This window comes from Lepidothrix coronata, unplaced genomic scaffold (assembly GCF_001604755.1).
Source record: "Lepidothrix coronata isolate B3197 unplaced genomic scaffold, Lepidothrix_coronata-1.0 Scaffold12, whole genome shotgun sequence".
Lineage (NCBI taxonomy): Eukaryota > Metazoa > Chordata > Aves > Passeriformes > Pipridae > Lepidothrix > Lepidothrix coronata.
In genome coordinates this window covers 7,307,190-7,329,116 of record NW_016690192.1, presented here as the reverse complement: position 1 = coordinate 7,329,116, position 21,927 = coordinate 7,307,190, and the positions used below count along the sequence as shown (strand labels likewise).

Below are 21,927 nucleotides of genomic sequence, written 5' to 3'. Positions count from 1 at the left end.
TGGTTGTAATGTAAGTGATGAAAAAGATCCCTGAAGTTTTTGAATTTAATAAGAGAATACAGATCGTTCTTATTCTAATCAGTAATTAATACATCTTCACTGAGTTTTGAATGGTCTCCAGCAGGTGCTACAGCTCAAACACCTGAGAGAAGTTACCAGAAACCAGCTCTGAGTGGCACCTGCAAATCCTTTTGCAAGCACATAAAAGCAGCACAGCCAGCTCTTCCCTAGACTGGTTATATAGTTGGGAAACCAGTTTTCCCAGGGGTGTTTGAGCCCTGGTTATGCTAGGAGGTACCACTTAGATGTCTGTGTGTTTTGGATTTTTATTTCTATTATTTTCCCTGGGCTGTAGCTTTGAGTCTGATACAGCCATCCATTGCTTCAGTCCATTTGTTATGCTGGTGTGTTTTCTCACTGCAGTGATGGTTTTATTCTTTCTTATAAAAGTGTCTGAGGCATTTGTGTGTCTTTATTGACTGTAAAAGAAGTTTAAGTGGTGTGACTAAAGCATCTGAGCAATGGATGGCTGCATCAAGGTGAAATAAAACACTCGTGGGGTATTTATATCTCCCAGGTTACAAATATATTTGGTCTAGAGGATCTGAGCTTAAAAGCCAAACGATGAAAGCCATGCTGTTGTAATACTTGTTGGGGTTGGTTTGGGTTTTTTTTGGGGGAGAGTGGTCTCTAGAGTACCTGTATCTGTAGGAAATGCCCAGGATGAAGAGGGGAGCTGAAAGGACACATTTTTTAGAGCAGTTAATGTTGCATGTAAGCTCTGTGCTGATCCCATGGGATCTAAGAGGTGCGTCAGCCCCACCTGCCTCTCCGAGTGTTGTCTGGGAAGATGCTCTGAATTCTGGGCTGCATCCAAAGGAGTGTGCCACTAGGTTGGAGAAGATTCTCCCCTCTGCTCTGCTCTTGTGAGACCTGACCTGGGTCACTGGGTACAGTTTTGGTGTCCCCAACATGGGAAGGATATGGAATTGTTGGCACAAGTCCAGAGAAAGTCATGAAGTTGATAAGAGGAGTGGAGAACCTTCCCTATGGAGAGAGTCTGGGAGAGCTGGGGCTGGTCAGCCTGGAGAGGAGAGGGTTGCGTGGAGACCTCGGAGCCCCTTCCAGTGTCTGAAGGGGCTACAGGGAACTGGAGAGAGACTGTTCATCAGGAGCTGGAGTGGCAGGACAAGGAGTAATGTGTTCAAACTGGGAGAGGGGAAATTTAGTCTGGATATTAGGAAAAAATTCTCATCTGTGAGGGTGGTGAGGCCCTGGCACAGGTTGCCCAGAGAATCTGTGGCTGCCACATCCCTGGAAGTGTCCAAGGCCAGGTTGGACGGGGCTTGGAGCAACCTGGGCTAGTGGAAGATGTCCCTGCTCATGGCAGGGGGTGGTCCTTCCCAACCTGAATCATTCTGGGATTCTATGCAAAAGGTAACATTTTATGTAGGTTTTTATCTCATTCTCCCCTGACAATGAGGTCAAAGTTTCACAAACAGAACAAGTTTTATTGACATCCACTTACCCTCCTGAGATGCTGCTAAGCCACACCTTCACCTCTGGAGCAGCTCGGACATGAGGTGGAGCCAGGTGTCACAGCACGGTAATTAATGTTAAGTAATTAGCTGGGATTAACTGATTACTGCTCATCGCTGTTAGGCAATTAACGCCTGTGACGCTGCTCAGGACCCGCTCGGGGCGGGAACCGAACCCGCGGCCTCTCTGTCCCTCGGGTCGGCCCGCCCTGACGTCACGCGTCACGTGCCCCGTGGATCGCCCAATCCGCGGCCGCCGGCGGATTCGAACGGCGGCGGCCGTTGGTGGCGTGTGGGCCGATAGGGGGCGCTGTGCCCGCCCTGGGCCGGCGGAGGGGCCGCGATGGCGGGGCCGGGGCCGTACCGCGCCACCCGCCTGGTGAGCACCGGGGAGCGGGGCGCGGTGGGGGCTGCGCCAGGGGAGCGGGCGGCTGCCGGGGGAGCGGGCTGCCAGTGTCACCCGTGGAAGCGCTGTTGGACAGGAGGCGGCTCTGCCCCTCCTAGGTGCTGTCGTGACACGTGGGTGCCCTGGGACCCCCTGCCCGTGTCGCGACATGTGGGTGCCCTGGGACACCCTCTGCCACGGCGTGTGGGTGCCCTGGTGTCTCATGCCCACTGTCACGACATGTGGGTGCCCAGGGACACTCTCCCCGTGCCTGCTATCACGATATATGGGTACCTTGCTACCTCCCATCCTGTGACTCCTGTCACGACATGTGGGTGCCTTAGGGCCACCTGCCTGCTGTCGTGACATGTGGGTGCCCTGGAACAACCCCTGCCCACTGTCACGATATGCGGGTGCGCTGGGCCCCCCTACGCCGTGCCACTGATATTCGCAATGCTCAGCTTGAGGCTTTAATTTTCCAGTTTGGGCTGTTTTGTTTTCCGTGCAGTGGAACGAGATCACCAAGTACTTCCGAGCGGGAATGCCCCTGAGGAAACACAGGCAGCACTTCAGGAAGCACGGGAGCTGTTTCACTGCCTCGGAAGCTGTGGATTGGCTCCATGAGGTCCTCAGGAATAACAGCAACTTCGGCCCCGAGGTGACCAGGCAGCAAACGGTGCAGTTACTGAGGAAATTCCTCAAGAACCACGTCATTGAGGATATAAAAGGGAGGTGGGGAGCTGAAAACCTGGAAGACAATGGTGCCTTGTACAGGTATTGAGATGAAAATTATTTATTGGCTCTTCAGGTTGAGAATTTAATTTTAAAATACTCAGATTTAGGCTGAGCAGTTGGGCCAAAAATTTAATTATTACATTGTTTTGCTCCTTTCAGTGTTTTACTTTGTTCTGATTCTCAGTATAGACCATACATCTTATCTGCTTTGGGTTGTTTCCATGCTCTTGTCTATCCAAGCTTTTCATTGGAATACATTCTGCACTCCAGTGCTTTGAAGGGGAGCCAAGGAGTGGTTTGTAGTAGCTCCCTGATGCGCTTATTTCTCCTGTACCTTTTACAGAAAGTCTAAATGGGAAACAGAGCCAAAAAGCTCTAAAATGAAAGGTGGTAATGGCCTTCACTTCTCAAATTCTGGGCTTAGTGCTCTCTAAACATCTGAGCATCTTCAGCGTGACTTTGGCATCACAAAAAATAGCCCAAAGTTAATCTATCATATGATAAAGAAAAAGAAAAAATCAGTGTTTTCCTTCTTATTTTCCTGAATCTCTTCAGAATCTTAGAGTCACACTGGTATGGAGTCACAGGGTATTGTTTTGCTTAAGTAACTTATTTTATTTCTAATTTTAGCCACCAGCGCACTTGTGACAAACGTGGGTAGAGACCTTTCCCAAATCTTCGTTCCCGAAGCCCAGCTATGACATTTCTAATCTATTCTGAATCTATTTCACTCATCTCTCCCACCCGTTACAGATTTCCTTCAACATCTCCAGTTAAACCTCTACCAAGCCCACCAAGAGAGAACTTGGAAAACTTCCCTACGGACAAAGAAAAACTTTTTAAACTGCCCCATTTATCCAAGAGGACTTTGAAAAAACACGAGTTACTGCAGTCCCTGGTAATAACTTCTGTTTCTTACGTCATTGCAGTTGTCTTGTATTGTCTTTATTCTTCAAAAACATAAAACTAGAACCAATCACCTTTTGGTGTCACTGTTCTGTTGTGGCGTCTCCCCTTTCAGCTTGAGAAGTAATTTGGTAGTTAAGAAATTGAGAAGTATTAAGAAATAAATTGGTATGGGAGGATTTTTGTTTGCTTCTGGAAGTATTGGGAGGGACAAATAAAAGACACAAATTATTTAACTGGTCAGTTTTTTGGGAAAGGTTGAATGTGTGTCCCTTTATTCATTTGAAATTTGTGTATGTGCATAAATTCTGAATTTAGATTCCAATCCTAAAGGAGGATAAATCATTTACAAATACATTTGGATGTGAGATGTTTCTACCTTTTAAATTGCTGCTTTGGGGATTGATCAGCTCTTTTTTCAGTATCCTCTTTTGCTTTTTAGTTGTGTGTGCTTACATTTCAGTGCTAAAGCTGAAATACCATATGGAATTTATTGTTCCACAGAATTCCCTATACTTCTGATTCTAGTTTTTTAATTACTTAATTTTGAATTATCTTGAGTCCTGTTTATCTTACATTATAAACCTCTCATTTTCAGGAAAACCTAGAAAAAACAAAACCTGATGTGATAAAAGAGAACAAGGAAGACACACTACAAAGGAAGGAAATAAGCCAGCAATATGTGCAAGAAACTTGGAGAAATATCATTCTGATACAGTAAGTAATAAATCATAAATAGCACCTTCTCATACAAGTGCTTTGGGTGTGAAATAGCCCATCAACCTTTTTAAGTTGAAGATTTTTACTGACTATTCTCTACATAGGCTTCCTAGTGTGTTTATTAACATTGAATTGTTGCATTTAAGGAATTCTTGATTATTTGCTGTTGCTGAAGTATATTTGAGTACCACAGATGCTCTTCCTTACTGGTTGTTGCTGTTTGTCCCAGAGAAGAGCATGTCCTCCAATTGTTCTCCTGAAAGTGAGAATTTATTAAACAAACAGCAGATGAGCTTTTTAAGCACCTGGTTTTGAATAGATAGGGAAAGAACTGATTTTTCCTTCATTATTACAAACCTTCTAGACACCCCATGCTCTTGCTCCCCACAGTTTGCAGACCATCCTGGGCCTCCCGTCGCTGGAGGAGGTTCTGCAGCCAGCACAGGTGGTCCCTGAGCACATCATGTACAACATGAGCAACACCAGCAAACACGGGGTGGTGATTCTGCAGAACAAGTCAGGTAAGATTGATTTCCCTGGTCTCCCTTCAGGATTCTATGTGATGTAATTACAACAGTAATTAATATATTTCGTGGTCTGTCTTTTTACAGTTTTTTCCCAAACCACAGTACAGTTCAGTATTTTTGTCTAGAAGATTTGTAGGTATATTGCATTCCCTCTTTATACAACGAGGTAGTCACAGAATCCTGGAATATTTTGGGTTAGGAGGAACCTTAAAGCTCATCCAGTCCCACCCCCTGCCTTGGTTTGTAACCCTCCCTGGGTGGGAAACGGAGCTAGGATAGTAGGACACTTTCCACTATCCCAGGTTGCTCCAAGCCCTGTCCAACCTGGCCTTCGATGCTTCCAGGGATGGGGCAGCCACAGCTTCTCTGGGCAACCTGTGCCAGGGCCTCACTGCCCTCACAGCCAAGAATTTCTCCCTAATATCTGATCTAAACCTGCCTTCCTTCAACTGAAAGCCATTCCCCCTTATCCTGTCAAAATTACATGTGTAGCAATATTTTAAATTAATTTAAAATCTCATATTTTATAATTGAGGTGTTATTTAATATGTGTGCCATTGTTTGTATTAGTCATTAAATCTTTGGGCTTATGTACAAATAATGTCATTGTTTGTTTATATTTTAGAAGACCTCCCACACTGGGTGCTGTCAGCTATGAAGTGCCTCGCATACTGTAAGTCACTGAAGAGCTTTTAAGTTACAGAAACCTATTTTGAGTGTTGAAAGTAAATATTCATTATTATTTGTTTTATAATGCAGTTGTGAAATTTTTTGTGTGAATTTTCTTTCTTCACCTCTTTTCAGGGCCCAGAAACAATGACATGAGCCAAGCAACTTACAGTGGGTTTGAACGGGACGTGTTCAGAACAGTTGCTGATTATTTTCTCAGTCTCCCTGAGCCGTTACTTACTTTTGAATACTATGAACTTTTTGTTAATATTTTAGGTAAGTATGAATTTAGAAAGGATCAGTAAAACTGTAAGTTCATATCAGCTGGGGAACAAATCTGTAAATCAAAGCAGACCTTGGTCCCTAATCTGTGTGGCAGCTTGAATCTGAGGAGGATCATCACTGCTCTCACTCTGTATTAAAGTATTAATTGAAACGTAGTTCTGTCTCGTGATTTCTATTTAAATTGCTGTCTGAGCACACATTCTAAATATTCAGTAACTTAAAAATACAGCTCGTTCTGTCTGTCCTCACTACTGCAGTGCGTTACCTTTTTTATTCTTGCATGTTGGTTGCAATTATCTTGTTAAATTGCTTTTGGACTGAGCTAAATTCTTCTTAGGTTTTACTAACAGTCAACTATAAATTAATATCTTCCCTTTGTTGTCTTCTCTGCTCAGGTAGCAGCTTTCAGAGCTGGTCCATTTTCATACCACTTGCATCTTAACTTCTATTTCATTTTCTGATAGTTATGTGTGGCTACATCACAATTCCAGATCTGTGCAGTGGAAAACGTTCTGTCCAAGACGAGAAATGTGACCCACAGCCTTCAAAAACTCTTCACTTGAACTCTTTCAAGTCAACTGAGTGTCTTCTCCTAAGTCTGATCCACAAAGAGCCTGACAAGAAAAAGAAAGATGAAGCTTCCAGGAGGTTTTCTTCAGAAGAGCTGACTGTCCAAAACCAACATACAAAGACATGGCAGCAGTATAAACTGAGACATCAGCAAGGTAGTGCTGGTAATCCGATAGGAGGAAGCTGCCAGAATCTTTCAGGTTTCAGGAACAAACAAGCTCCACCTGGAGCATTTAGGACAAGATGTTACTCCTTGGAAAGAATCGGAGCTCCTCCATCAAGTGTGTGTAGTAAAGGAGGATGTGATTCCCTCAGGGAAGGTGGTGTGAACAGTATCACAAGAAATGGAGACCAGTCACTGCTGTGTGAGCACAAAGCTAAATCTGTGTTGGAGGTGGGCTGTGATAACATCTGTCAAACACAAACCCAGGGCATCAAGAGAGTGTCTGCCTCAGCTCTGCAGGATGAGCTGTTGGATGACACTCACGGGTCGAAGCAGATGCGCCACTCTCTGAGCTCACTGGGCAGGAGGAACTGCAGAAGCTGCACAGTCATTAACAGACCAGTTGCTGAAATCACAGTAATGCCAAGGGCTCAGCTCTGGGGGCAAGGAAAACCAAATCCCCCTGGGGTGGCTGCTTCAGTGGACATCAGGACTGAGGATTCCGAAATCACCATCAAAAAGAGACTCTGCAGAAGCAGCACAGAACTCTCAGAAAGCTCTTTCACCCCTTCCCCTTGTGTGTTGACTGGCACGCAAAGTAAGATGGCTTTCTACAGCATGTTGTACTGCTTGTTGTATGGCCTGACTAATCTCTGCTTCCTCCACCTCTGGCACTGTTGCTAGGTTTGTTGAAATGCACAGAACATGGATTTGTGAGGTTTTTTTAAAAAAATCTGGTTGCTGAATAGGATTTTTTAAGTTGCTGTCGCTCTGCTAACAAATAGTAACATGTAGTGTCTTTTGAGTAAGAATTGACGTGTCGGTACCTGACCTTTCTGCTCAGGTAAGTGATAAGAGATCCCACCCCAGACACTGAGAATGAGAATTAGCACAGACCTGTTTGTTGGAGATGATGTATTTTTATGGTCTTTGAATAACATTTTCTGGGAATAACATTAGTGTCATTCTTTAATTGTATTATGATCTTTATTGCCCCAGCAATTTCTCCTAATGAAGCAAGTTGAAGATGACCACACCAACGAAGGTCCTTACCTTATCTACTGCCTTACAGCAGATTTCTCTGAAACATTGATAATCACCTTGGTAAAATAAGAGATTTCTGGTACTGTTGTAAAAAATACACTGAGAGTTGATTCAAATCTTAATGCCACCTGTCTTTGCAATTGACTTGCAGATCTCCTGCAGCCTCACTTGGAAAGGATTGCTGTGGAAGCTCTGCAGATCTGCTGTTTGCTGCTCCCACCCCCAAACCGTAGGAGGCTCCAGCTCCTGATGCGGATGATCACCCGGATCAGTGGGAATGTTGACATGCCACGGCTGCACAATGCCATGGGCAACAGGTCCTTGGTAAGAGAGCCACAAGGGCAGCATGCCTATTATTGTAAGAGTATCGCTGAAGTTATGCTCAGAATCACTGTTTAAAGCAGTGAGACAAGAACCTCAAGTTCAGCATGCTGCAAGTATTAACAGGCAGATTTTTCACCTCCAGAATACGCACAAAAATCTGACTTGAACAAGCACTTTCTTGTCTCCATCCTAAGAGACCAGATATTCACATTGCTTTTGTTTATTCTGGGGGGAGAAGAGAAATCACTTCTTAAAAGAATACTTTAGTCTGATTTCTCACCTGAGTGCCATTTAGAATTATAACATTGAAGAGGAGCTGTGGCTGCCCCATCCTTGGAAGTGTCCACGGCCAGGTTGGATGGGGTGTGGAGCAACCTGGTCTAGTGGAAGGTGTCCCTGGTCATGGCAGGGGGTGGAACTGGATGGGCTTTAAGGTCCCTCCCAACCCAAACCAGTCTGTGATTCTATTCTGTGATTCTGTGAAGATGTACATTTTTCTGTAGGTTTCTATAGGCTCTTTATAATGTGTATTTCTTAATTGAAGGTGCTGTTCAGTTCAAGAAAAGTAGGAGTCTTAGGTTATAAGAAGTTACTTTAAAAAACCCTAAAATCAGTTTCCTTCCTTGCTTGACCAGTGGTGCAAGCAAGAAAAATTGCAGTGAAAATTGGTGTGAAGAATTTATTGTGCCACTGTGTAGAGTGGAGAGAAGGCAAATAAATCCACAACTGTGTGTACTTACTGATGTACCGGACTCTCCCAGCTGATCCAGACGTTTTCCCGCTGTGTGCTGCGCTGTGCAGAGGAAGTGGACCTGGATGAGCTGCTTTCTACGCGACTGGTTTCATTTCTGATGGACCATCAGCAGGAAATATTCCAGGTCCCAACTCACCTGCAGGTCGCTGTGCGAGACCACCTTGAATACGCGAGGGTGGCTCAGGTTGGTGGTACTAGGGGAGTTTAAATTCATTTGCTAATTGTTCTGAAGGTGGGATGGGAAAATGCAAAGAAAACCAGTATGGTTTCAGTGTATAGATATTAATTATAATGTTTTGTAGCTGTGATGCCACTGTAAGTTAGTGGGTGTGGATGTTTGTGAGTTCTTACCAAAACAGTACAGAATCAGTTGAGTATTTACAGACCTCTTTTTCTTCCAGTGCAAATGTCCCAAGGAAGAAATTTGTGCCATATTGCCAACGTATTCCTACTGCAAACAAATCACTCCTCAGGAGTTCGAGGAACAAAAGGTTTCTACCTCTCAAGCTGCAGTGACAGAGCTCTTGGAGAACATTATCAAGGATAAAAACTTGTCTGTGAAGGACAAAAAGAAAAAGTTAAAGCAGGTGAGGAACTTTCACCTGCTTCTGAAATGCCTTTGTGAGGGAAGGGCTCAGTCAACAGAGCCTGGTGCAGAAGGGGCGGGGAGAGAGTGTTTGGTGAGAAATACTTGCTCAGAAGAGCTGTTGGATGTTTTGTGTGCTCTGGTTGGGATTTTAAAGACAGTGTCTGATACTGGGAGGAATGGCTTCCCACTACCAGAGGGCAGAGATAGATGGGGAAATTGGGAAGGAATTCTTCCCTGTGAGAGTGGTGAGGCCCTAGCACAGGTTGCCCAGAGAAGCTGTGGCTGCCCCATCCCTGGAAGTGTCCAAGGCCAGGTTGGATGGGGCTTGGAGCAACCTCGGATAGTGGAAGGTGTCCCTGTCTGTGGTGGGGGGTGGAACAAGATGAGCTTTAAGGTCCTTCCCAACCCAAACCTTCCATGATAACATACAGCATTTGACACTGGCTGTAGGGGTGTTCAAATAATGGCTTAAAACCAGTATGAAGTTACTCTGAGATCCTGCTCTCCATTAAATAATACCTGGTGGAATTATAGCCTGGTTTCCTGTGGTGCACTGGCCAACAAGTCACCATTAACATGCCATAAGTGGTCTTAAAACCAATAGGTGTTAAAAGCAATGATTTTTTGCTTTAGGAGACCAACCTCTTATCTGCTTGCAATCCTGAATTGTTCTTTTTGTGGCCTTGGCTTTGTGTTTTGTAACGTTTATATTCCTCAAGATTATCTTGCACTTCTCTGGCCTGCTAATATCTTGCCTAATACGAAAGCTAAAACACAGCAGTTCTGGCAGGATTTAATCCTGGAGGGGTTTTTCTTTTGCGGAAAAACCTTTGGCAAGTTCTTCTGCCCAATGGAATAGCTTTGTACTTGTCCTGGAATCTCCTAAGCAAATCTTGTGACTCAAATTTGAACAAGCAGCTTTTCAGAGCAGGAACTCTTTGGTGCCCCTCCTCCAGCTCCTGCCACACTGAGTTTCATGTGTGTTGTGGAAACTTTCTTGGACTGTAAAAGTGAGGCTGGACTTTGGTTCAAGATCATTAAAACTTCCTGCCTGTAAAAAAGAGTTAATTAGAGTTGATTAAAACTTGGAATAAGTGAGGGCTAAGATGTGATTCACAGCAACAGGTGAAAGAGGAGGAAGGAAATAAACTAAAATCTTTTAATAGTAAAACTTAAAGTAGATACTTAAATTTTTGATGAATTCTCACAAAGTCCAAAAGCAGATTGTACTGTGAGAGCCACAAGTGAGCAAAGCTGACTTTTAAATTTCACAGAACCATATCATTAGAGTCCTGCCATTTGAGCTGGGATAGCCATGGTGTGGTAAGTCACAACTTTTGCAATGACTGTTCAGCTTTGGGTACTTGGGGTAGGTTGAATCCAGCAGTGGAAAGGTTTGGCTGATGTTCAGGTGTATTTACTGTATAGATTATTTACAGTTAGTCATCTCTTCCCAAGGCCTGACACAGGGAACAGGCCAAATGTCACAAATATGCCTCTGATTCCAGGTATTTTCCTTTAGCTGTGTATCTGCAGGAATTGAAATGAGATGGAATCAGTCGTAAGTAAGGTTTTCTGGGAGAACCGCTCCAGAGCAGGTGAATCTTGGCTCCCAGTTGGGTAAAACAGACTTTTTTTAGCTGGAGTTTTTTGGTGGAGTGTGGGATTTTATTGTGATTGCTGCTTGTGTATGCTCAGTTCCAGAGGGAATACCCCCAGATCTACCAGAACAGGTTTCCAACGACGGAGAGCGAAGCGATGCTGCTGGAGAACAAACCCACCATCAAGCAGCCCATGCTCAGCCTGAGGAAGCCCAGGTTTCGGAGCCTGAGGTATTAATGTCACCACACTTGAGGCATTTATCTCCTGGATGTGAGTCTGAATGATTCACCAGAGGAATTGCTCTAGGAATTTGATGCTGGCTCTGTGTAGAAGGAAGAAATGTTTACATGGATAAGGTACTGAAAGGTGCCAAAATACCCTTTTTTTTAATGCAGATACTTTTGAATAACTTCTAAGAGAGAAATATTTATCTGTTTACAAATTATTACAATGTAATGTATGTAGGAAAATGTGAAAATAAGCACAAAGCTGTTGTTAACCAAAAACTTATATATGGTTTTCTATGGGAAACTAATGACCTGCCTCTTGTAGCCTTTTAATGTCTGGTCAGGAATTTGTGCCATTTATTGTAGTTTGTGTAGGTTTTAATGTCTGTGTATTGTGACTAAGTGCCTTCTCTATTCTTAAAATATTTGTCTTTAAACAAAAGAAGTTCTGTGAGTTCAGGACCAGGAGAGCCAAAAGTTCACCATGAATTATTATCTGCCTCCCTAAAATGCTTGTGTTTATCTCATCTGTAAAACTCTCATTAACTTTTCTATATTTATTTATATTAAAAGTCTTTAAGTATATTTCTGACATTTTCATGGAAAATTTATTTTGGATCTATTGGTGTGATTCTCAAAATAATAGGAGTGATGGATGATACAGCAAGAGGGTACAATGGAACCAGAAAACACTAAATTTCTGTATTTCCAGAGTTAGGGATTTCATATTAATTCTGGTAAGACCAAGGCTCCACCCCTGCAGGAGTATTTCTGGGAAGGAATAATTAATAATAATTAATTAATCTACTGCATGGCTTTGAGATCCCAGACTAGTTTGGGTTGGGAGGGACCTGAAAACCCATCTTGTTCCACCTTCCAGCAGACCAGGTTGCTCCTTCCAGGGATGGGGCAGCCACACCTGCTCTGGGCAACATCTGGAACCAGCTACTTTAGAGGGATGGGTGCTTTCCTTGGTGTGTTTGGCTGGTACCTGGTTCAGGTACCTCACCCAGTAACAGCTGTGCAGTGGAGGTGCATCCCTGGTGCTCTGTCATGTCTTACCCCTTCCTAGGACGAGAACCTGAATTGCCCTTGTACTTGCACATGGAGAATTACAGTCATTGCCAAAAAAACACTCATCCAAATAAAGTAAATCTCAATTTTTCATCTTTTTACTTGCTTTGGGTTTGTTTGGGTGTTTTGGTGTCTTGTGGGGAGGCTCTGTAAGAGTCTTGTGCAAGGTCCCAGGCTGAGTCAGACACATTCCAGATGAGGGTCTCGGTTGAGGATTGTCACTTCTACACCTGTGACCATGAGGCTGGGCTTCAGTTTTCTCCCAAAATATATCCTTTTGCTCTTTTTTTGAAGGTTTTGTAACTGAGAAACCCAAATTAGCCCCATTTAATCTATTTTAATGATGCTTCAATGTCCTGTAGATAACTTTCCACTTGCAGGGCAGGTGCAAGATGTTTCTCCCTTGTAACACCTGCAGTCAACTCCTTTTAACACTCCAGTACCTGCCTGAACTTGATTCCAACACTTCCCAACCTGTTCCCTGTTGTGTAAATGCTTTGTTTATGTGTTCCAGTTAAGTAACTGATTAGGTGAGCAGCTCACATTTTGCAGGATTTGGCTTTTAAAGGCCTGCCCTCATTTTTCCCAGTTCTTGATCCAGGTTATTTAATGTTCCCTTCTAAGTTTTTGACAGAGCTTAACAAAAATGGGAATAAATGGACAAATTGATTCACTGTGGGGCAATAAAACATTACAAATCAATGACAAAAATTCCATATATGGAACTTAAGGCTACTCAGACCTTCCTTTTTACAGCCTGTGAGTATTTTAATCCACTTGAAATGGACAGAGGTCAATAACTGTTCCCTCCTTTTCCTGCAGAGAAAAGCAGGCGGAGTTGCTGGTGCTTGTGCCTCAGAGCACGTTTTTTGCTAATTAGCACCAATAACTCCTTTCTAATGGTATTAATTGCAAGGAAGAGCAGTTCTGTAATCAGTTTGTAGGTTGTCTGCTGTCCTTTGCTGTTCTGGTGTTGATGTCACACCAGAAGAGTTGCCTGGTCAGGTAAGATTCAGGAGGAGAACTTGGCTGCTGTTGTGTGGGACCAGAGATGTTTTGGGATCTCTGCCTGGAGAAGGATGGGTCCTGGGAAGATGCTGTCACCATGGAAACATGGAATTTTCATGACATCAAACATTAAGATGCTGTTTTGAGTCCTGGAATTAATTAAAAGTCTCCACATGACTTGCAATGCTGAGAGGCCTTGAGTTTGCACTCAAGTTTATATTATTTATTGCCAGGAGACTTCCACTGAGAAATTACCATATAATTATGGTTATTAATCCAAAGAGTTAATGGGAGGCCTCAGTCACAGCTCCTGAAGGCTCAGTGCCTTCAGTGAGAAGCCTTAAATGAACCCTCAATCCAAATGGGAACACTGCCTTGAAAAGATGGAGCAAACAAACAAAACCAGGGAAGGAAGCCAAGCTTCACGTGATGGTTGTGGCAGCAGATCAAACAGAGGGATGTTTAAAGTCTATTTTTCTCCTTTCACCCCAGCTTTGATCACTGTTTCCATCTATATGGGAGGAGCACCCAAATGTACATGGTATTATGGAACATCTTCATCCTCTGCCATGAGCTGCCTGTGAGGGGACAGCACTAAACTCTCTGATTTCATTAATCTTTGAAATCACTCTTTACAGCACTATTGTTTTCATAAATGTTGACTCTTGCTACAGGTGGTTCCTGATGATGAGCCTGGAGAAGGAGTCTGAGAGAGACCTTGGGGTCTGCAGCTCCTCCTGAGGGGCAGCTCTGATTTCTGCTCTGGTGACCAGAGACAGGACCAGGGAATGGCTGAAGCTATGCCAGGGGATATATAGTTTGGATATCACAAAAAGGTTCTTCCTGCAGAGGGTGGTAGGGCACTGAACAGGCTCCCCAGGGCAGTGATCACGGCCTCAAGGCTGCCAGAGCTCAGGGAGTGTTTGAACAATGCTCTCAGGGATGGGGGGGATTGTTGGGGTGTCCTGGGTAGGTCCAGAGATTGGACTCAATGATCCCTGTGGGACCCTTCCAACTCAGGATATTCCAGGATGTTTGACGTTGGCATCTCCTTATCTCTGGATGTCTCTCTGTCCTATCACTCTAAGGGGAGGCTCTGGAAGAGCCGTTCCGTGCTGCCCTGGGTCCATGTTGGATCCAGGCAGGTCTCCTGTGCCCTGTGGTGCCAGAGCAGGGCCTAGTGCCAGTGCCAACGCCTGGCATGGCTCCAGCACGCTCCGTTTCACTCCTTGGGATTTTTTTCTTTGTAATCACTTCTGCTTGGGAAGAATTTAGGTCTCACAAAAGCAGTCAAAGCCCTTTTTTGTGTGGAGGGCAGGACAAAAGCTCCCAAACCCGGGAGGATTTGGGTGGTGAAAGCCGGCTCTGTTCCCAGGGGGCTCTCACTGGCAGGGGCTTCCCTGGGCAGGGCTCAGCACCCCATAAATACCCTGCACAAGGCTCTGCTCTGAGCTTGGCTGCTGGAGGCTCAGGCCCTTCATCGGGGAGAGGATGTACAGCCAGTGAGTATTCCTGAAGCTCCTCTCTATGGGAGAGGATCATGGATCACCATGTTGATGGAGTATTGGCTGGGGCAGCTGTGAGGTTGGGGGGCAGTGTGGTTCAGGGGGCAGGAGGAGGAGGGGAATGGTACTTCCCATTCCAAGGTGTGGTTCTGATCCAGGAGGATAGGCTCACCTCTGGGTTCCAGGGGATAGTCCAGAATTTGGAGAAGAATCATAGAATCCCAAATGGGTTTGGTTGGAAGGGACTTTAAATCCCATCTCATTCCACTCCCTTTCCACTAGACCAGGTTGCTCCAAGCCCTGTTCCACCTGGCCTTGGACACTTCCAGGGATGGGGAAGCCACAGCTGCTCTGGGCAGAGCACACTGGTCTGTCTGCTGTGTCTTCGTGGGCTTTGTAGTGATAAAATTGGAACCCAACAATTAATTCTTTGCTTAAAGAAAAAGAAAGAAAAAAGGCGAAAAAATGCTTCTCCAAGACCTGGGAGATAAAAGCTGGATTCTGCTTCCTAATGATCTGGACTATCCTGGATTTATCAGTAGATGGGGGTGTTTGCTGCAGGGCTGTGGTGTGGGCTTTCCCCTCGGTGTTTCCTCTCCCTCCACACACTCAGCCTTTCCTCCCATGCAGTTCTAGTGCTCTTCCCTCCTGATGTCTCAAGTTCTTTACAAGTCATGGCTCAGTGTGTCCAGAAGAACTGCCCCTCCCTGGCAGGGGGTTCCCAGCACTGCCCACCTCGGGCTAACCCAGCTTTGCCCTTCCAGAGTGGAGCATCCAGCCGGGGGCTACAAGAAGCTCTTTGAGACGGTGGAGGAACTGTCCTCTCCAGTGACCACCCACGTCACAGGTTGGTCTGGTCCCTGATCTCCTCCTGCCTGGCTTTGTTCTCAGAGCTCAGGGGCCTCCAGGGCTCGGAGACTTTACAAGGGCTGGAAGTAAAGGACCTCACAGGGCTAGGGATTTGGGGTGGAGGAAGGACAGATTGGATGGGAGAACCTTTAGATATTTCAGTACTGAATGTCTTGGTCTACAGCAGGTGTGGAGGGGAAGAAAACAGTTTCAAAACCTCATGTGTGTTTAAACAAGAAGTTGCATAAGCCTTAAAAAAATTTGAAGTTTTGTTCTTTTTGTTGTCACCATAAAAATTCCTTGGTCTGATTTGCCGTGTGCATCCCAACACTGCCTCTCCCACAGGCAGGATTCCCACCTGGCTGCGAGGAAGCCTCCTGAGGTGTGGTCCTGGCTTGTTCGAGGTGGGCTCGGAGCCCTATTACCACCTCTTCGATGGCCAGGCATTGCTCCACAAGTTTGACTTCAAGGAGGGGCACGTCACCTACCACAGAAGGTACGTGGTGGTTTTCCAAGAAACGAATAAATCAGGAAGCAGTTGCTTGACTGTGAGTGCTGGGGACAGGCTCTGGAAGGCACCGGTTATTTTTAGTCCATGGGATTATTGGAAGAGCTGTATCAGTGATATCATTAAACCAGCTCCAGATGAAACATGAGGCTGTGGGGACCCAGGGCTCTCATGAGCTTTATCACAGGAATATTCATATTTATTCGTACTTATTCATATTTAACTGCACAGCCTGTGGTGGTTTTATGTGTAAGGGGATTTCTCCTCCTCACCCTCCCAGGTTTATCAGGACTGACTGTTATGTGCGAGCAATGACAGAGAAGAGGATTGTCATAACGGAGTTTGGCACCTACGCGTACCCAGACCCCTGCAAGAACATCTTCTCCAGGTACTGGGGTCCTGCAGCCACTGCTGCCATGTCCCACAGAGCTCCTGCTTCCCAGAGGCCCTGACTGCCTGTCCATTCTCTCTGCTCAGGTTCTTCTCCTACTTCAAAGGTGTGGAGGTCACGGACAATGCCCTGGTTAATGTCTACCCTGTGGGTGAGGATTACTATGCCTGCACTGAGACCAACTTCATAACCAGGATTAACCCAGACACCTTAGAGACAATTAAGCAGGTGGGTTTTTGTCCTGGGCTGAAAAAGTTATGGAGCAGTAAACCTAAAATGAAAATCATGTAATCCCAGACTGGTTTGGGTTGAAAGGGACCTTAAAGCTCATCTCATTCCACCCCCTACCATGGGCAGGGACACCTTCCACTAGACCAGGTTGCTCCAAGCCCCATCCAACCTGGCCTTGGACACTTCCAGGGATGGGGCAGCCACAGCTTCTCTGGGCAACCTGGGCCAGGGCCTCACCACCCTCACAGCCAAGAATTTCTTCCCAATATCCCATCTGACCCTGCCCTCTGGCAGAGGGAAGCCATCTCCCCTTGTCCTGTCCCTCCAGATCCTTGTCCAAAGTCCCCCTCCAGCTCTCTTAGAGCCCCTTTAGGCACTGGAAGGGCTCTAAGCTCTCCCTGGAGCCTTCTCTTCCCCAAGTGAACACCCCCAGCTCTCCCAGCCTGTCTCCAGAGCAGAAAAGCTTCAGCCCTTGGAGCTCCAGCTTCATGTTCGTGCTTGGCTGGAGTTTGCAAATTGGAGCTCAATTGCAGCCTTAGAAAAGAACTTCTCACATCCAATGCAAGAATGTGTTGACTCATGACAACTTGCAGAGCCAGTGACTCCCCATCTCCTGCCAAGGAAGCTCCTGATTGTCTCCATTTTGTTCTCCAGGTGGATCTCTGTAAATATGTGTCCATTAACGGGGTAACGGCTCATCCCCACATTGAGAATGATGGGACAGTTTACAACATTGGGAATTGCTTTGGAAAAAACTTTGCCCTGGCCTACAACATCATCCGGATTCCTCCACTGCAGGCAGGTCAGTCGATCCCGCCTCTGAGCCACCTGGGAAAATCTTAGGAATCACCTCTTTAACCTGTAAATGAGTTTTGCCATTGAGGGTTAGTTGTTTTTTTTTCAAGCTTCCTTAGATTTTATTTACTTTTTAAGTGTTGTATTTGAAACAATTTCAAGTGGTTTCTAAACCATGAATTTCCTTTGTGTTGAAGGCAGACATTTACTGGGTAAATAAGCACAGACTATGTGAGACCTTCTGTTAACCCCTCACCTGTCCCATTCCAGATAAGGAGGACCCGATCAACAAGTCACAGGTGGTGGTGCAGTTCCCTTGCAGTGACAGGTTTAAGCCGTCCTATGTCCACAGGTAACATTCCATGGGGTCAGCTGGAACCAGGGACTTGTTCTCACACATAATCAGCAACAAAAACTAGGTGATTTACCAAAATCAGGGTAATTGTAGGGGATGATCCATGTGATAAGATGAAGCACTTCGTGGTTGTTATCCAAACTAAGCTGGTGAGCCTGATGTGCCCCCCTGCATTTCTAAACAGCTTTGGGCTGACCCCAAACTACATTGTGTTTGTGGAAACACCAGTGAAAATCAACCTCCTCAAGTTCCTCTCCTCCTGGAGCCTCTGGGGAGCCAACTACATGGACTGCTTTGAGTCCAACGAAACCATGGGGGTAAGCAGAGGGTCGTCCCCAAACGGGCTGGCCTGGGCAGCCAGCCTGACATTGGGAGGTCCATGGTATTGGTTTCACCTTCATTTCCCTGAGCCTAAGCAAAGCTGCTGGTTGGTCCTCAGGTGTGGATCCACGTGGCTGAGAAGAAGAAAGGCCGGCTCCTCAACCTCAAGTACCGCACCTCGGCCTTCAACCTCTTCCACCACATCAACACCTACGAGGACAACGGGTTCCTGATCGTCGACCTTTGCACATGGAAGGGGTGAGTCCGAGGGGCCCTGGGCACCACAACTTCCCCTGCACGAGCTGGGGGGGCAGTGGAGCCCTGCACAAGACACTGTTGGAATCACCTCTGGCACTTGGCACCAACCCATCTAAACACTAACACATGGGGACATGCAGACTACACAGCATGGAGTTATCCAGAGGTGCAAGGAGCCTATTTGACATTCATTTTCCAAGAGAAAAAATATTTCTATCTTTTATTTACTTTAACAAATGTCAGTGACTGCTGAAGGCTGATGCTATTTTGGCTGGGGCTGCACTGAGCAGGATCTGGGTGAGATTTGAATGCTGCTCTTTGTGTAAACACAGAAATGTGGCACTGAAATGATGAAGCCCAACCCTGTGTTGGCTGCATACCCAGGACACCTTGAGTTGAGCTGATCCTGGCATAAAATCATAGGATCCCAGAGTGGGTTGGGTTGGGAGGGACCTTAAAGTTCATCTCATTCCACCCCCTGCCATGGACAGGGACACCTTCCACTAGACCAGATTGTTCCAAGCCCCATCCTGTGCTTGTGCTGAGCACCAGAAATTGCTGGTTTTCCTCCCAGGGAAAATGGTGCACACACAGTTCAGCTCTGCCAAGGAGCTGGACTGGGACTCATGTTACTCTGTGTGCCCAGAGAAGCTGTGGCTGGCCCATCCCTGGAAGTGTCCAAGGCCAGGTTGGACAGGGCTTAGAGCAACCTGGGCTAGTGGAAGGTGTCCCTGCCCATGGCAGGGGGTGGAACTGGATGAGCTTTTTAAGGTCCCTTCCAACCCAAACCATTCTATGAATCTACTGAATTTTAGGATAAAAACATCTGCACTTCAACTCCCACTTGCAAATCCATCTCTGTTTCTCTCTGTGATGCTGTTTCCCTGCAGGTTTGAGTTTATTTACAATTACCTGTACTTGGTCAACCTCCGGGCAAACTGGGACGAGGTGAAGCGCCACGCAGAGAAGGCCCCACAGCCCGAGGCCCGCAGATATGTCCTGCCCCTCAACATTGACAAGGTACCCGCTCTGGGCCAGCACAGGGCTCTGCCTGGTTCAAATTCAACATTTTAATGAGAAAAGGAAACTTAAAGTAGGGGTCCTCAGAGAAACTTTATTTTTGCTTTAGCTCATCAGTGTTATTCTGGTTTATTCTCCATACAACTGCTGAGAGCGGTTGTGGCTGCCCCATCCCTGCAAGTGTTCAAGTCCAGTTTGGAGGGGGCTTGGAGCAACCCAGTCTATTGGAAGGCGTCCCTGCCCATGGCAAGGGATGGAAAGAGATGGGCTTTGAGGTCCCTCCTAAACCAAACCCTTTGATGATTCCATACATTTCTGTTCATAGCAGAGGCTGTGGGGCAGCAGTTAATCCTGGAAGGTACTGCTCCTGGGAACAGAGAAGGGGGCAGAAAAGGAACATGTGTGGTTCAATCCTCTAGCTCTCGGTGTGAGGTCCCTGGAGCTGCCAGCCTGGCACAGAGCTCACTGGCTGGCAGCTGTTGGGTTCCTTTCCAGCTCTCTTGGTCCCCGGTGGGTGGGCCAGGGGCTGCCAGGGCTGTGCTCAGCTGAGCCACCCATGGAGCTCATTGGGCTGCGGATCAAGTGAGAAGGGCAAGCCCACGTGGCAGTGCTTAATGAAAACCTCTGAATGCCCCAAGGAGGGGAAGAAAGTTGTGTTTACGAGCACAGTGATGGCTGAGGAGCAAGACAGTTCTGCACCACTGCCAAGAACACGGCAGCGGTTGCCTCCCTGCAGCTCCTGAGGCTCTGCTATGTCCTGCCGCCTTCCCTGGTCGATGTTTGCAACAGATCTGTGCAAAGAGACTCAAAAATGTGTTCCTCCAATGTCCTGGGTGTTTCTCTTTGTGCCAGGCTGACACAGGGAAGAATCTGGTCACCCTGCCCTACACGACAGCCACAGCGACGCTGCACAGCGACGAGACAATCTGGCTGGAGCCTGAAGTGATTTTCTCGGGGCCACGTCACGGTACAAATGAGACCCCAAATCCCAACAGCACAAGCACTGCTTGCACTCCCTGTCCCACTGATCCTCATGCTTTTATATATTTATTTTTTATTGTAGCCTTTGAGTTCCCACAGATCAACTACAAGAAATACAGTGGGAAGCCATACACGTACACGTATGGGCTGGGGCTGAATCACTTTGTCCCAGACAGGGTAACTGTCAAAGAATGGGTGATGGGTTCAGTTTGAGGACAACAAAGACTATTTCTGAGCTGAGGTTTTTGGTTTTCCCCTCCTTTAGCTTTGCAAGCTGAACGTTAAGACCAAGGAGACCTGGGTGTGGCAGGAGCCGGATTCGTACCCATCGGAGCCCATCTTTGTTTCACATCCAGATGCTCTGGAGGAAGATGATGGTAATGCTCATGGGGTTTGGGTCCATGGCATTGGGAGTGGGAAGGTTTCTGTCAGCTGGCACCAAGCTGGCTGCAGGGCTGGGCCAGAGGTGGGCAGGGGCAGAGCCTGCAGGCAGCTCCTGGACCAGATGTGCCAGGTACTAACAGTGGTGGGAAGTTTCTGAGGAAATACAGGAAAATTAAGACTGAATGAAAACAGAGGAGAAAGACCTCAAGGTCTAGGTGAACTGTTGTCTTAATTTTTTAACTTTTTGGCAATTTTCTCACAGTTTTAAAAAGAATTATAGGAGTTGCTGTGCCACAGCACCACAGGCAAAGCCAGCAGTGGCAGGAGCCCAAACAGTATGAGAAATAAATATACAATCATAGAATCATGGAATGGTTTGGGTTGGAAGGAATCTTAATGATTATTTATTTCCAGCCCCCTGCTGTGGACAGGGACACCTTCCACTAGCCCAGGTTGCTCCAAGCCCCGTCCAACCTGGCCTTGGACACTTCCAGGGACAGGGCAACCACAACTTCTCTGGACAGCCTGAGCCAGTGTCACTCACCACCTCCCTCAGCACCATTGATCACACAATTCCAATGGGATTTACAGTGTTCTGAGTGCAAGTGGCTGCTCTCCCATGCCCAGCCCCAGGGACAGACACTTCCCACACTCACCTGGGACATCCCCTTTGTTTTTTCACTGCAGGGGTTGTGCTGAGCATCGTGGTCAGCCCAGGCACGGGGCCCAAGCCCGCCTACCTGCTCATCCTCAGTGCCAAGGACATGAGTGAGGTGGCCCGGGCCGAGGTGGAGGTGAACATCCCTGTGACCTTCCACGGGTGCTTCAAGAGAGCATGACCTCGCCAGCCACACCTCATATGGGTCTGTTCCAGCTCCCAAAGGGGCAGTCTCCATTTACAGCCACTCCAGTGACCTACAATCCTTCGACATCCCCTTTCGTTTCTGTGGCTGCTTCATTCACATTGAGCACTTCAATTTTGGCCATGATTCTTCAATATGCTTGATCAGGTATTTTTTAAATACAACCTTTGCCATAATTTCCAGTTAAAAAACCACAAGTTTGGTGTGGTGGTGGTTCCATTTTTATAAATTTAATCCTTGTAGCTGCAGCAGAGTGAAAGATGCCTGAAAGAGCAGAGTGTAAGCTCAGCACTTGTACACATGGTAACATTATGTAGAACAGTCTCTGCTCCATTACATGTTTGAG

The 21,927-nt window shown here is 46.4% G+C and overlaps 3 protein-coding genes across 7 annotated transcripts in view; 2 read left to right on the top strand and 1 right to left on the bottom strand.

The window, feature by feature from the left end:
* The window catches only part of LRRC7 (leucine rich repeat containing 7), a 208,364-nt gene extending 206,623 nt beyond the window's left edge, over positions 1–1,741 (bottom strand). For both annotated transcript variants that reach the window (XM_017805638.1, XM_017805636.1), the window contains exon 1: positions 1,529–1,741. The gene's annotated coding sequence lies outside the window, so the exon portion shown is untranslated. The remainder of the gene's footprint in view (positions 1–1,528) is intronic.
* A 123-nt stretch (positions 1,742–1,864) lies between these two features.
* On the top strand, positions 1,865–12,294 carry DEPDC1 (DEP domain containing 1). Of its 3 annotated transcripts, none has more exons than XM_017805747.1 (12): positions 1,865–1,917; positions 2,432–2,697; positions 3,412–3,556; positions 4,163–4,281; positions 4,675–4,805; positions 5,437–5,484; positions 5,616–5,756; positions 6,257–7,096; positions 7,694–7,866; positions 8,628–8,804; positions 9,022–9,207; positions 10,908–12,291. In XM_017805747.1, the coding sequence occupies exons 1-12, from the start codon at positions 1,882–1,884 to the stop codon at positions 11,046–11,048; spliced, it is 2,403 nt and encodes an 800-aa protein (XP_017661236.1). In that variant the 5' UTR covers positions 1,865–1,881; the 3' UTR covers positions 11,049–12,291. The 3 variants fall into 3 exon arrangements, with proteins under 3 accessions (XP_017661236.1, XP_017661235.1, XP_017661237.1); XM_017805746.1 differs by having other exon boundaries at positions 6,230–7,096; XM_017805748.1 differs by lacking the exon at positions 6,257–7,096 and having other exon boundaries at positions 10,908–12,294.
* A 1,889-nt stretch (positions 12,295–14,183) lies between these two features.
* On the top strand, positions 14,184–21,758 carry RPE65 (RPE65, retinoid isomerohydrolase). 2 transcript variants are annotated; one of them, XM_017805706.1, is made up of 14 exons: positions 14,184–14,622; positions 15,390–15,472; positions 15,820–15,970; positions 16,263–16,370; positions 16,460–16,601; positions 17,259–17,406; positions 17,670–17,751; positions 17,939–18,071; positions 18,194–18,333; positions 19,224–19,353; positions 20,206–20,320; positions 20,417–20,511; positions 20,600–20,711; positions 21,406–21,758. In XM_017805706.1, the coding sequence occupies exons 1-14, from the start codon at positions 14,612–14,614 to the stop codon at positions 21,555–21,557; spliced, it is 1,602 nt and encodes a 533-aa protein (XP_017661195.1). In that variant the 5' UTR covers positions 14,184–14,611; the 3' UTR covers positions 21,558–21,758. The 2 variants fall into 2 exon arrangements, with proteins under 2 accessions (XP_017661195.1, XP_017661194.1); XM_017805705.1 differs by having other exon boundaries at positions 20,206–20,511.
* Positions 21,759–21,927: the final 169 nt, after the last annotated feature.